General features: G+C 46.5%; 1 protein-coding gene across 3 annotated transcripts in view; it reads left to right on the forward strand.

The window, feature by feature from the left end:
- Positions 1-12,990, forward strand: part of SFXN5 (sideroflexin 5) — a 79,435-nt gene that overhangs the window by 51,108 nt on the left and 15,337 nt on the right. The window contains exons 12-13 of one of the 3 annotated variants that reach the window (XM_021395144.1): positions 628-713; positions 8,953-9,070. In XM_021395144.1, the coding sequence (XP_021250819.1) occupies positions 628-713; positions 8,953-9,070 (204 nt within the window). Of the gene's footprint in view, positions 1-627; positions 718-8,952; positions 9,071-12,990 lie in introns of those variants that run through there. The other 2 variants (XM_021395146.1, XM_021395145.1) reach the window with 2 other exon arrangements.

Here is a 12,990-nt window from a genome sequence, read left to right on the forward strand (position 1 = left end):
TACAGTAACCTCTGCCTATATCTGGCAAAGCCCCACACGTGGTCAGAGTGCATCCCATGGGATGCTGCCAGAAGTGGTTGGAAGAGGTAAATGAATACACAGTGGTGCCTCCTAGCTCTAAAACTCCATGGTCATGTTTAGGTCTCACCTCAGGGGATTTGTATCTGTCATGCTGCCAAGCTGTTCTGGAGCAAGTCTAGTGCTGGGGTTGGAATTCAGATAAGGGAGGCTGCTGCTTAACCCATCTGGAGATATTTCACCTTTCAGCATCTGCCAGGCAGCACTATCGTGTTTGGGTGGCAGTATGGTAGGGTGACTGTTGTGGTCACATGCAGTAACATCACAGAAGCTATGAGGTGCACAACCCTACTCCCTGCATTCATCTCTGCTGTATAACCAAGCAAGGGCTCCCGCCCATCATTTGTAGCAACAGAGCAAAAATCACTTTGATACATACAGCTGATAGCAAAGTTGGAAATGTGTTCTGATATATTCATTCATATATGCAACACGAGAGGCCAGGCAAACCATTTCTGTGTCTACACACTGATTGCTCAGCACAGGTACATCCTGAGATTTGCTGTAAGTGTCTTAATGTTGGTTTGTTTGTTTGTTCTTCCTTTCCAGGCACTGCTAGAAACAGCCCTGACTAGAGTGGTCCTGCCAATGCCTATACTGGTTCTACCTCCAATTATTATGTCCATACTGGAAAAGTAAGTGCTGGGTAGCATGGAGGGGGCAATTCTCCAGGGGAGGGAGGAAAAGATCCTCAGTAGGTGTTATTCAGTGATATTTCTTAGCGCTGTTCCATCAAAGACTTTTTGGGGGGCTTTTTGGCCATTGGTATAGGTTGAGAGGCAGAGCACAAACCATCAGAAATGTTGCTTTCCAGCCCTGCTTACGCCCGAATCTCTCCTGACAGATGTCTTCCTGGAGTCCTAGGAGAGTGGTAGGGCTATTATTTCATGTTTAAATGTCTCCTCTCACATTTCTTGATGACAAAAAGCCCCAGCAACCTGCCCTGGCCATAGGACCTCCTCCCCACCTTGCTTTCCAATACCTCTGCTTTTTTCTCTTCTGCTCAGTCTTTGGAGACTGATTGGTGCACTGAAAGACAGGAGTGCTAAGGGGCTTGTTGCCTTTGTCCAGACAGCCAAGCTGGAAGCATTCTTTGAACAAATTTGTTGATAATGGTTGCTCGAAAGCACTCCGCTGACAAAGTAAATAGCAATTAACACAACTGGGGATTGACCCATGGCTTCGGTGAGCCTTGTGTGCCCTTGTAGAAACACCCCTGGGCAATTTGCTCTCCTTAATGGAAGGGCTGGGTCTCCTTCTGTACACCCTGAGATTTTTAGCTTCCCAATTTTTTTTTTTTAATATTTATTTTCCACACCTCTCCAGCCCCCAGAGGCTCACACCAAGGATCAGTTCTTTCCATGAGCTGGGTGTGGGGAGAAATACGGCAACAAACTCACCTTTGGGAACTCAGAAGTCAGCGTTTTCAGCCCTTGCTGACCAAGATGTGCTGGTTTTTCTGTTTCTCAAAGGGACTGTGGTGGTTCCCTGCAGCAGGGCACAGTGCTGGTAAGTGGCCATGTGTGTTCCTCCTGACTTAACACGGCCGTGTGTTGCTGTCTGGCTCTATCTTGTTGAGCAGCTCATCCATTGGGGCCACCCCGAAGGACAAACTGTTCTACCCAAGGGATTCAGAGGATCTTTGCTCTTCCAGTTGCCATGAACACCCAGAAATCTCGCAGAAACTCCCAAGTTTGCAGAAATTTGGTCAATGAATGATCATCTCCAACACTGGGGACCGTCGTGGGTCTTGCAAAGCATCCACAAGCTTAAATAACACTGATAACAAAGCTTGCTTTGTACTTGTGGCATCACCACCTCCTGCACTGATGCTGTGAGGTTTACTGAATGCGGGCGTGCTCTGGGCGAGATGCACTGAAACTAACTTAATCTGTCAAGCCAATGTGAACATGCAGGAGTTTTTTTTGTTGTTGTTCAAAAAGTCATCGTTTTAACTAAGAGAAAGTCCTAATGCAAGTTTGGGAGATAAGACTTTCCTTCTCACCACCCCCAAAAGAAACTCGGTAGGTATAAAATATACGGGCACTGATTTTGCCTGAATTCCACTGAGAGCTTTGTGCCCACTGTTGGATTTTCCTTTAAATATCTTTGGATTCCTGGAAGCCTGAGTGAGAAAGGAGAGGGATAGAGAGTGGGGAGCAGTTTGGCCACACAGAGGCTGTGGTTTGGCAGTTGGTATTATGGGATGTGGAAGCAACCCTTTCCATATCTGAGGGATTTGCAGTCCACGTGGACTCACAGATCTTTCAAATGAAGGACGCGGTCGGAATGAAACGCCACGTTGGAAATAAATGTGGAGCACTGGGTGAAAAGTTTCGCTTTGAAAATTCAACAGAATCTTAGTTAGTCCTGGAATTTTTACCAGGAGCCATTATCAAGGCATGTATTATCAATTTATTTATAGCAGTCCTCACAGCGTCTATAAATACGAAAAAGACGAGAGCGGTGGCTCGGTGTCTGCAGGCTCTGGAAGCAGAAGTCCCAGTCTGGAAGCTGTCCTGAGCCTCGTGCAGCTGCAGTTGTGCTGCAGGAGGGAGCAGTTCAGTGGGGGACGGGGTTGCCCTTGGGGGGGTTTGCGGCACCCAGCAGCCAACCACGTTCTCCCAGCGGCGGTTCTGGGCTCCGCGGAACCCGCTCCCTCGTTCTTGTCTCGGCGTTCGGAAAGTTTTATTTTAAGTGGCCAGTTCCTGGTCGCCGTCTTTCCACTTGGATCCAGGTCTTTCCTCTCTCTCAGCCATCTCTCCATCTGCATGTTTTAACTCCCCCAGCTGCCTCTCTCGTCTCTTGTGCCATTTTTTTCAGCTCTCTTGGCTTCTCTCGTCTCTTTGCCTGCTGTGTATTTTAACTCCCAGGGCCGCCTTCTCTGCTCTCCAAGTAATTCAATGTTACCTCCCACTGCTGAGCTCCGCGGCGCTCCATTCTTTCCCCATGTTTCATGCATTTCCTGCTGCTTGGACGCTCTGTTGAAGCAGCTAACATATAGAATCAATGTTTATTTTGAGACTGCATATGCCATGCGGGGAACACGGTGTCAGTTATTTTGTGCAGATGTATTCTCATTTAAGTTTTATAAATAATATCTGTGCTGGCAACTTTAATACGGGGAAATATTGGTTTCATATTGTCTGTAAGATGGAGAGGACTCATCCGTGGGATCTGACTGACATTAGGTCAGACAGTGGAAACTTTGTTGGTGCCTCTGCGTCACGGAGGTGTGAGGACAACTAGATAGAACTGGAATCATTAAGGTTGGAAAAGACCTCTGAGATCACCAAGCCCAACCTCAGCCCATCCCCACCACACCCACTGACCATGTCCCCAGGTGCCACATCTCCACTGCTCTTGAACACCTCCAGGGATGGTGATTCTGCCACTTCCCTGGGCAGCCTGTTCCAATGACTGCATTAAGTTGGACTTCTTGTCCATCAGACATTTCCCTCTATTCATATGCCTCTCTGAATCCTTTTATGCAGTAGTTATGATGAAGTATGAGAAACTGCCCAGGTTTCCCCCAGAAAGCCACCATCCAACTGCCACCATCCAACACAGATGGTCTGTGTGCACTCCATCCACATCTGTGTGGACGCCCAGCCTCAGGTTCCCCTGAGCTCTGAAATTCAGTGGCACGTGGATCGTGTGATCTGGATGAGCGGTGGACAAGCGGACCACAGCTCTGTCCACCAGCAATATCTGCCATGGACACTTGAGGCCAATGGCTGCCAGTGGAGATAGAAGAACCTGCGTTCTTCTCATTCCTATCTCCTTACCCTAAGGCCTCTTCTCTATCTCCACAATTCACGCAACTTCCAAGGGTCTGATGTGCACAAGGTGGTCTCAGGGTGGCTCCAGGGACTCATGGCTGGACGAGTCCCTAAGGCTGACCATGCACGGTGGAGGGGGATAACATTTGAACTGTTGGCAATGAGCAAGATCTGAGAGAGAAACAGGGAGCGGGAGAGATGCGTCCCTGAAAAAGAAACATTTCTACTCTTTCTTCATCTCCACATCACCCTGATTTTGAGGCTTGCAGAGTTGCTAGAACCACAGCGAATCAGTTGCCAAGGCTGTTTTCCTATAAAGCTCATCGAATCAGGGCATTCCCAGGCTGGATCAACTCAGGGAGCTGCTCTGGCCAAGTCAGACTGATGGTGTGAATGATGGATTCTTGTGATGGACAGTCAGATCTCAGACCATGGTTCCCTGGTGGTGGCTTTCTTAAGCTTCATCCTCATCTGTCACTGCAGAAGTGGGCATGGAGATCTTCTTGGACCTTATCTTCGTGACCTTTTGCTGGAGACATCCTTTTGATGGCGTTTGCAGAACGCATTTCCTACAGGTGCTTTTGCTCTTCTTCGAGTCTCTCCATCCAGCTATAAACCCTTGGTGAAGTTTGTTTGAGCTAAACATCTGCCGGCAGTGACACCTTAAACTGCCGTGGCTGTTTCCAGAGTAAACATTGAAACTGCTCCTTTAATTACATCAATCAAACAACAAAAAAAAATCCCCCAACATCACTCCGTTTGCATCTGCCACGGCCCCTGGAGCAGGCACTGGGTCCATTGCAGAGCAGGAGATGCTCTTCAGCATGGACAAAGACATGGAGGACAACAGTGGTCCGGGTGGACAGGATGGCAGCCAGAGCCTCTGGTCCGTAGAGGAGCCCAGCTTTCCCCAAATTACCCTGAACAAATGCTCTGAACCGCTCTGCAAACAGTAGTAGGGCTGTCTGAAGCAAGACGTGGCATGGTGCTGACGTTGGGAGGTTCTGAGCAGAGCATGGAGTTGGCATGCACCGTGTGGGGTACGACAGTCACCCCCCATGTTATGTTTGTGCCATTTGAGCCCCGGATGCCTCGGGATATCCCAAGCTTCAGCCCCTTGTGCTTCCCTTACCCCGCTGGCATCCTCGGCGTCTTGCAATGTATGTATTAGCTTTGAACCTGTTTACACCAAACACTACAGAAACCCCACAGAATCTGTCAGCTGGGAGACTTTGGTTAACTCCTGTCATATTTAGTTTAGCATCTGACACCTCCTCCTAGACAAATACAGCTCTGGTTCACTGAACCCGATAACTCCTTTTTAGTACAGCGACTGACTTCCATATGGAATAAATTACAGTACCTCTTGAAAAACGCCAGAGGCAGCTGCCAAATTATGCAAAATTTAAACCACTAATGAACAATGTGATGAAAGTTGAATGAAGGTGTATTTACAAGATCTACAACACACTGTCTCTGCGGAGCAGATGTACTGTCTGTACAAGTATGCGTGTGGCTGTGTATGTACCTACGTACATGCACACTCATGCATACTGAAATGCTATCCATGAGGTTGAGCTGGTTTAGGTATCTCCTTTAATGTGCTACCTTGAATCTGTGAGCCAGAAGCTCCCTGGTTTGGTGCTGCCTTGTTTCTATCCACCAGGCACATTTCGTGAAAGCAAATTGCAGAAAGAATAAGAATTAGGGGACTTGGAAGGGGGCTAAAGAATCATGGAATCGTAGAATGGCCTGGGTTGGAAAGGATCTCATCTAATCCCAACACCTTGCTGTGGGCAGGAGTGAATCTTAAAAAAAAGAAAGAAAAAGAAGAAAGAAAGGGAGGAGGAGAGTACTGCAAAAATACCCATTTTTTTCCATCCACAGGCAAATGCATAAACCCTGATTGCTTCTTCTGGTCACTGGTGAGGCAGTGTTGGTGGCAATAACTTGGCTTCTAAAACAGGAACAGTAGACCATATGGAGTTGTAGAATCATTAAGGTTGGAGAAGACCTCTAAGATCACCAGCCTCAACCCATTCCCACCAGAACCACTGACCATGTCCCTCAGTGCCAGATCTCTATGGTTCTGGAACAATTCCAGGGACAGTGACACCACCACTCCCTGGGCAGCCTGTGCCAGTGCCTGACCACTCTTTCCGAGGATATTATTGTCTTCCTACATGACACCTTCTCTTGAAATGAGCATTTCACTCCTTTGTTGTCCAGTCTGAGTGCCAAGAAGGTTTAGTTCATCAGAGCTTCACCACTCCTGTGCCATGCACACAACAGCATATACTACTACTGTTCTATATGGAACAGTGTTCTGGAGGAATAGCTTCATGTTGTGCTGTTGCAGCATTAGGAGAAGATTCACTCTTCTGAATATAGCAGTCTGCTTTAGAAGATGCCAGTGGCAAAGCTGGGCCATCAGGAGGATCTGGAGGCCCAGACCTCCTCTAGACAGAGGACAGCGTTATAAACAAATTCACTCTTCAGCAGGTAATGACTCGTTGCATTTATTTTTAACCTGCTGTAATATAATACTCTGCAATGAAGCCATTAGGAGGCTTAGCATCATAGAATCACCAAGGTTGGAAGAGACCTCCATGATCATCCAGTCCAACCATCCACCTACTGCCAATATTTCCCCACTAACCATGTCCCTTAATACAATATCTAAACGTTTCTTGAACACCTCCGGGGACAGAGGTCTAATCATTCACTTCCAGTGGGGGGGCTAATGGGTGAAAAGAGGGGTTTGATTGCATTTGACAGCATTTGACAGCTAACGAAGTGCAGTGTGCAATATTTAACTTAAGATTCTTTGGAGATCTGTGTCGAGAGCAGAGATCCTGGGGACAGAAGAAAAGTGACCTCTCAACTAATTATGAGTCATTTATTCTGAACTACACAAATTTTAGAATCTGAATCCCAATTAAGACATTACACTGCATGTGTTAATTGGTCCCTCTCCTTTTAAAATCAAGCCATAACTCTTCTTAATTAGGAGGTTAGGCCTTGTAATTTGAACTGGCCTGAGTCTGAAGCACTTCTGGAAGTCACACCTGGGGGCTGTACTGGGGATCATTTTAAATTGGTCGGGTTTTTACTTGGGTGATTATAAGGTCCCCAACAGGGCAGTAATTAAAGAGGGTGCAACTTCCAAATGAAGGTGTCGGGTTGGTGTAGGCAGTGATGTCTTGGCTCTGAGCTGTACTCCAGGAGGCTCGAAGGAGGCTGATCTGATTTGCACCATGAGAGCTCTCACGGACCACAGCAACTCAGGCAGAAGGGTAAGCCACTTCTAAGCAGTTGTCTGCCTGCATCCCAGGGATCGCTTATCACAGCTCATCAGTGGCAGTTCTCAAATGTCTCCTTTATGGCACCTGAGCTAGTGAGTGCTGGTGGAGTGAGGTAGGGAGCAGGAGCTTCCTCTACTCGGACAAACACTCGTTGGCTTTGCTTAGGTCATGTTCTATGCCAAACAACGTGGCTGAGTATTGGAAAGGAGAAGCCTGTCTTTCACAGCATGAATTTATAGGATCCGTTTTGTCTCTGTAGCTTATTAGTGAGGAGTTGAGACGTTTGAGGAGCTATGGCTGTGGGTCCCATTTGCCTTCCCCATTACACGTTTCCTTCCTTACTACACAGATTCTCAAGCCTTCTTACGACGCAGGCGGCTTTCAGCAAGCATTGCTAACAAAGGGCGAAGAGTCTGAGTGTGCAGACACACAGACAGCATACAGCAGGGTAACGAGTTCCCACACATCAGCTGCTCCGTTGTCATTCATCAGGTGCCTGCTTGCAGCCTGCAGTAAACACGGGGCAGGCGGGGGTTGAGGTAAGCTGTTATCTGTCATGGGCTGCACAGGGAGACGTACCTGCAAAATAACCCAGGCTTTACCCCAGGCTAGCAGCGTGTCCTGGTGTGGGAAATGTTGCCTGACATGTTTCTGTGCTTCCATCCCAGTGGAAAGGCATTGACCTGGAGGTTTCTGCCCACGTTTCATGCCCTGATCAGCATCCACCAGATGGTCAGAAGGGAGATGGACACTGGGACTAAGGAACAAAGGCCATAGCTAGCAACCCAGTGGCAACTATGGCTGCCTCTCTGTGTTGCTAAAATGCTCTGAATACTCAAACAAAATTCACTGTCTTAATTCCATTTGTTTTGGTTCGGTAGAGAGAAGTTGAATGCCCGATGCTGTTTTGGTGCAGCTAGCTTCAGGACAATCCCCTAATGAATTATATGTGACACTCTAGTGTTTGTGAGCTGTCTGAGATCCCGTATCCCTAAATATACATAAATTGCCATCTTCTATTAGCAAGGTGTTGTCCCTGACTTTCGGTGTTAATTGCATCAGAAGGGTCACTTAATGGGTCATTATCAGAGCCTGACCTCGCGGGTATCTTTACATGTTTGCTCTTAACAACTCCTGAACTCATAAATACCCCCTGAGGACAGCTAGTGTTAAAGCATCCTTGTCACCCACTCTGCAGATGTTTCATTTTTAGAAAATTAAGGTATTGTCAAGTTTACTACTTGATTACCACATTAACAAAGTCGTATGCCTTTTGCAGTACGGCTGTGTGATACAGCTGACAAAGTTTGCAGTGTCTCTCAGGAGCCTGGTTTCCTTCTGCTCACCCAACAGTCTGCAAAGTCTTAAAGCAAGCAACACTTGTCTGTGGCCAGTTCACCTTGGGTGCAGCTGACTCTAGTGCAGTATGGTTTGAAATGGGGAAAATGTGTGAACTGATCCTGTTTTAATGTCCCTGGAGGTGTTCCAGAACTGTGGAGATGTGGCACTGAGGGATGTGGTCAGTGGGCACGGTGGGGATGGGTTGGGGTTGGGCTTGGTGATCCTAGAGGTCTTTTCCAACCTTAATGATTCTTTGATTCTGTAACACGGGATCTTTTGTGGATGAGCTTCCACTTGTTCTCACCAGCTGGGATGGCCCACTAAGGAGCAACCTGCACCACTTGTGGAGGAGCACAGTGGATCTGGATGAACAGTAGTGTCCATTTGGATGATGGCACGCAATAACATTGTTTGCAAAATGGTATAACAGGGTTTTTCCTTTCCAGGACATCACTCCTGAGGTCCCGACCCCGGATGGTTCTCCCAGTCCAAAGCCTTGTGTGCCTCGCTGCCTTTGGCCTGGCCCTCCCCTTGGCCATCAGTCTCTTTCCGCAGATGTCTGAGGTCAGTGCACAGCTGCTTCCTGCAGTGGGATGTCTCAGAATGCCTTATCAATGCTGTGGCTTGTTTTTGCTCTCCTGGGTAATGTGCCAGTATACGTTCTATTTGTTTCAAAAATTGATCAGGAATTTGTATTGGTCTCTACTGGTCAATTCCATTGTACTGGTATCGGTCTCTACTGGTTAATTCCATTCTTTTTTTGTCTGGGTGGGTTTATCCACAACTTCTAGCCAGGGAATGTCATTGTACACTTGTCTGCAAGGCTGAAAAACATGCTACAAATTTTCTGTTGTTCCTCTAGCTGTTTACAGACTGAGATGAAACTGTCCCTTAATTTTCTGTTTAAGAAACAGAATATATCTGAGTCTTGGAGCCTCTTGCTAAAAGACGTGTTTTCTGATGCTTTAATGATTCATGTGGCTCTTTCTTAAACTTTTTCTAATTAGTCAACATCCTTTTTGGAGCATTTCCATGAGAACCAGACATGGTATTCCAGTAAGAAGTTGCACAAGTACCAGTTACAGGGCTGTGTGATTTGCTTGCTTCTGCTTGAGTTCGTACATCCGCAGTGCGCGTTAGTCATTTTGGCATGAGCTCAGCTTTAATTCCCTGTCCATCAGTTGTTTGCTGTGATCCCAACTTCTCCTCAGAGGTTTTCGTTATGAAGGACTGAGGGCTGATTCCAGGTCCAGCACCTGCTGGAGGAACATATCCAAGTAGAGCACTGTGTTGTGCTCCTGGTTCCAGGGAAAGGAGCTTCATCCACAAGAAGGTAGCAGTGGCCTTTCCTGAAAGACCTTCAAGAAAACCAGAGAAGCAAGGCCACAGGAGGTGGTCATTGACCCCAAAAGTGACATTGCCACTCTTCCCCCAAAATGGCATCCCATGCTTTCTTTGCTTCCAGAGGCAGCTGCAGGTTTGACCACAGTACAGTGCACACCAACTTCCTTTCAACAGATACCCATGCAAGCTAGAGATCTCTATCTTAGTCTCAGTTATTTACCACTTTCTCAGAATCTGTGTCTTCTCAAACCCTTAGGAGCAGTCATTGTTATTTTCTCCCTTCTCACAGTGACACACATGTTTAATAGCATTGGCCAAACCAAACCATTCTTTCAACATAGACAGGAAATTGACCCTACAATTCTGTATGATTTAGTACATTTTCAGCGTTTTCATTATATTCATTATCTCAGTTTCTTTATGTAAAAATGGAGCTCACAAGGTCCTTTTGCCTCTTGTGCTGAGCTTTGTGGGTGATTGATTGTCTATACCACATCGCATCTGATATTGTGGCTTGGAGAATGGTGTTGATGCTAACAGCTCTATGAGTTCTAGCCCACAAGAAAAATAAAGGTCTAGCTTCCTTCAGAGGATATACAAATTGCAGACATCAGGCAATACTGAAAACCGTACAGCATCACTTGAAAATGACCTTCTAAAAGCAGATGAAATGTTATCTGCAGTGTAAACATGAATCAGTGCTGATTAGCAGATCAAACAGAATGACGTGCTCTCTGCCCACGCGCCATGTCAATGAACAGAAACCACTACAGCTGGTGGTGTAGCTGCTCACCTGCTGGGGTCTTGTCTTTGCTCAACTGGAGTTAGCTCCGTGCACACAGCTGGACCTCAGATCTCCTGACGCCAAGAAATCAGGTTTTCCAAAGCAGCCCCTGTCTGATCAGTCTTCCTTTTAGGTTTGCATCACGATAGTTGTGTGTGAGAGTGTGGAAGGGCGTTCCTCCCATTCCTCAAAGTCTCACTGGCATATTCCTGGTGGTTAACGACTTTGGGGATGCTCAAGTGAGCAGAATAAGTGACTTGGAATCATAGAATCATAGAATATTCCGAGTTGGAAGGGACCTGTAAGGATCATCAAGTCCAACTCCTGGCTCCATGTGAGTCCACCCAATGCCTTACCTGTAAGGGTCTCTCCAGAGCCACTGGTTGTTTGAACATTGACCCCTCTCTGTGTGCATGTATCTGTATGTGTGTATTTGCTTTTTCTTACAACAGCAGCAGGTGAAGCAGCTGCAAGTGTAATGCAACCAAGATGATGCTGTTGTGATGAGCTCTACTCAGGGAATAAATTATTGATGACAAGATGTAATAGGTGTGTTCCATCCCAAAAATATGATTGTGGTCTGAGCAGCAGTCCTTTCAGGAACTGTAAATGGGCAAAATTCTGCCCTTAATCACTCATTCACAGTCCTTTTTCTTTAGTCAGAGAGCAAACACAGAAGCTGATGTGTTATCGAGCTCTTGTCTTAGCATGGGAGCCTGACTGGCTACCTTTGATCCTCTCTGTTTGGAGCACGTTTCAAACTTAGGATGAGATTGCAAGCAGAATTAGAAGCCCTGTGATGGATCTAATAAATGTCCCATATAAAAGCAGCCTTTTTATCACGGGTCAACTAAATGCCTCTTCCCTGGCTTGCCAAATATCTACCAACCTCAGGGCACCGTGGTCATGCTCTGGTTACGTGACATCCTGGCATTGAATGAGTGCTCTCCCCAGGTTTGATTCTGATTTACAGCAAAGTGCCTCAGCCGTAGCTGCTTCAGAGTTATTCCTGTTTTAAAGGAGCGTAAGAGAAATCAAGATTCAGCAATGACTGCATACAGAAGCATCAGTATCACCTAAAAGAAAATTCTGAAGCTGAACACCCTTCACGTGCTGGGAAAAAGAATGCATCCAGAGCTTCTCATGGGTCTAGCTAATACCTCCAGTCATCCTTGATTTCATGCAGTTGGAATCCCCTTTGCTGGTATGCCAGAATTAGAGCTTTTTTCTAGGTCTTATGGTGCTGAAGATCACCTTATAAAAATAAAACTTCAGAGTGAGCCATGAAGACACAAGTCCTTGAGACAGAGCACACTTAAAACACTCAGAAGCACGCTTTCATCCCAACATAGTGTTAACTTCAGTACCTAAATACATCAATATGCATTAAATAACTCACTGCTGTGAAGTTTAGGAGAGTCATCTAGTTAATGCATTTAGCCCACAACCTTGAACTGCCTCCCATGCCCCCCGGGGAATCTCTCTTCGAGCCGCCTATCCTACAGCATCCCCACTGACAACTCCTACTCAGCTATGCACTGCCAATAGAAACAGCTGTGACAGTTCCAAACTGAAAATGGGACTTGTGCAAATGAAATTCAGTGTAGCAGCAAAAGAAATAACCATGGGGTTGCTCCACCGATTTTCCTCCCTTTGGTCCCTCCTCATCCAGATCATTCATTTTTCGGCCTCCAAGAGGACACTGTTGAGCTTCCAGGGGGCTGCAGAGGTTACCTTGCCTCGTGCCAAGCGTGTTGGGTCATGGTGATAAAAGAAGGAGAAAGCCAGGTGAGAGGTGGAGCTCAGACAAGAGCTGATGGAAGAGGAAACCTTCCACTGGACATCACACACGTGCCCTCACCACAGGTTGAGTTTAAAGGCTCTTGGTAGCTGGCTGGGGCAAAACAAGCCATCTTCCGGAATTAGGCTGATTGCAGCTGAAAGCCTTTTCTTAAAAATAATCTTCCTTTTGGATCTCCAGGACAAGGGGAATAAACAGCCTAAAATCCAAGGCTGAGCTATTGTTTTCCAATCTGTTTTAGCCTTCATCTTGTTGGCAGGCTGCTTTAGAAAAGCAAAAGGTTAATGAGCCAATGTGCAGTGGGATTATTGCAGTAAAGATGACAGTGAACCAGTAATTACTAATTAGATGCAGTTTAACAGGAGGAACAAGTGAAATCTCCTCTTCACCAACTGTCAATAATTAGCAGATTTGGTGAGGTTGAAATGTGTCCACAGTTAAAAGGCTGATTTTTTAATGAAATGGCACTTGACAAAAGAGCTGTATGGAGGTCACAGCCATAGCCCTCGAGACGCTTCCCTATACCATACTTAGGAGGGAAATCAGATGCAAGAC

The sequence above is a fragment of the Numida meleagris genome, chromosome 4 (assembly GCF_002078875.1).
Source record: "Numida meleagris isolate 19003 breed g44 Domestic line chromosome 4, NumMel1.0, whole genome shotgun sequence".
NCBI lineage: Eukaryota > Metazoa > Chordata > Aves > Galliformes > Numididae > Numida > Numida meleagris.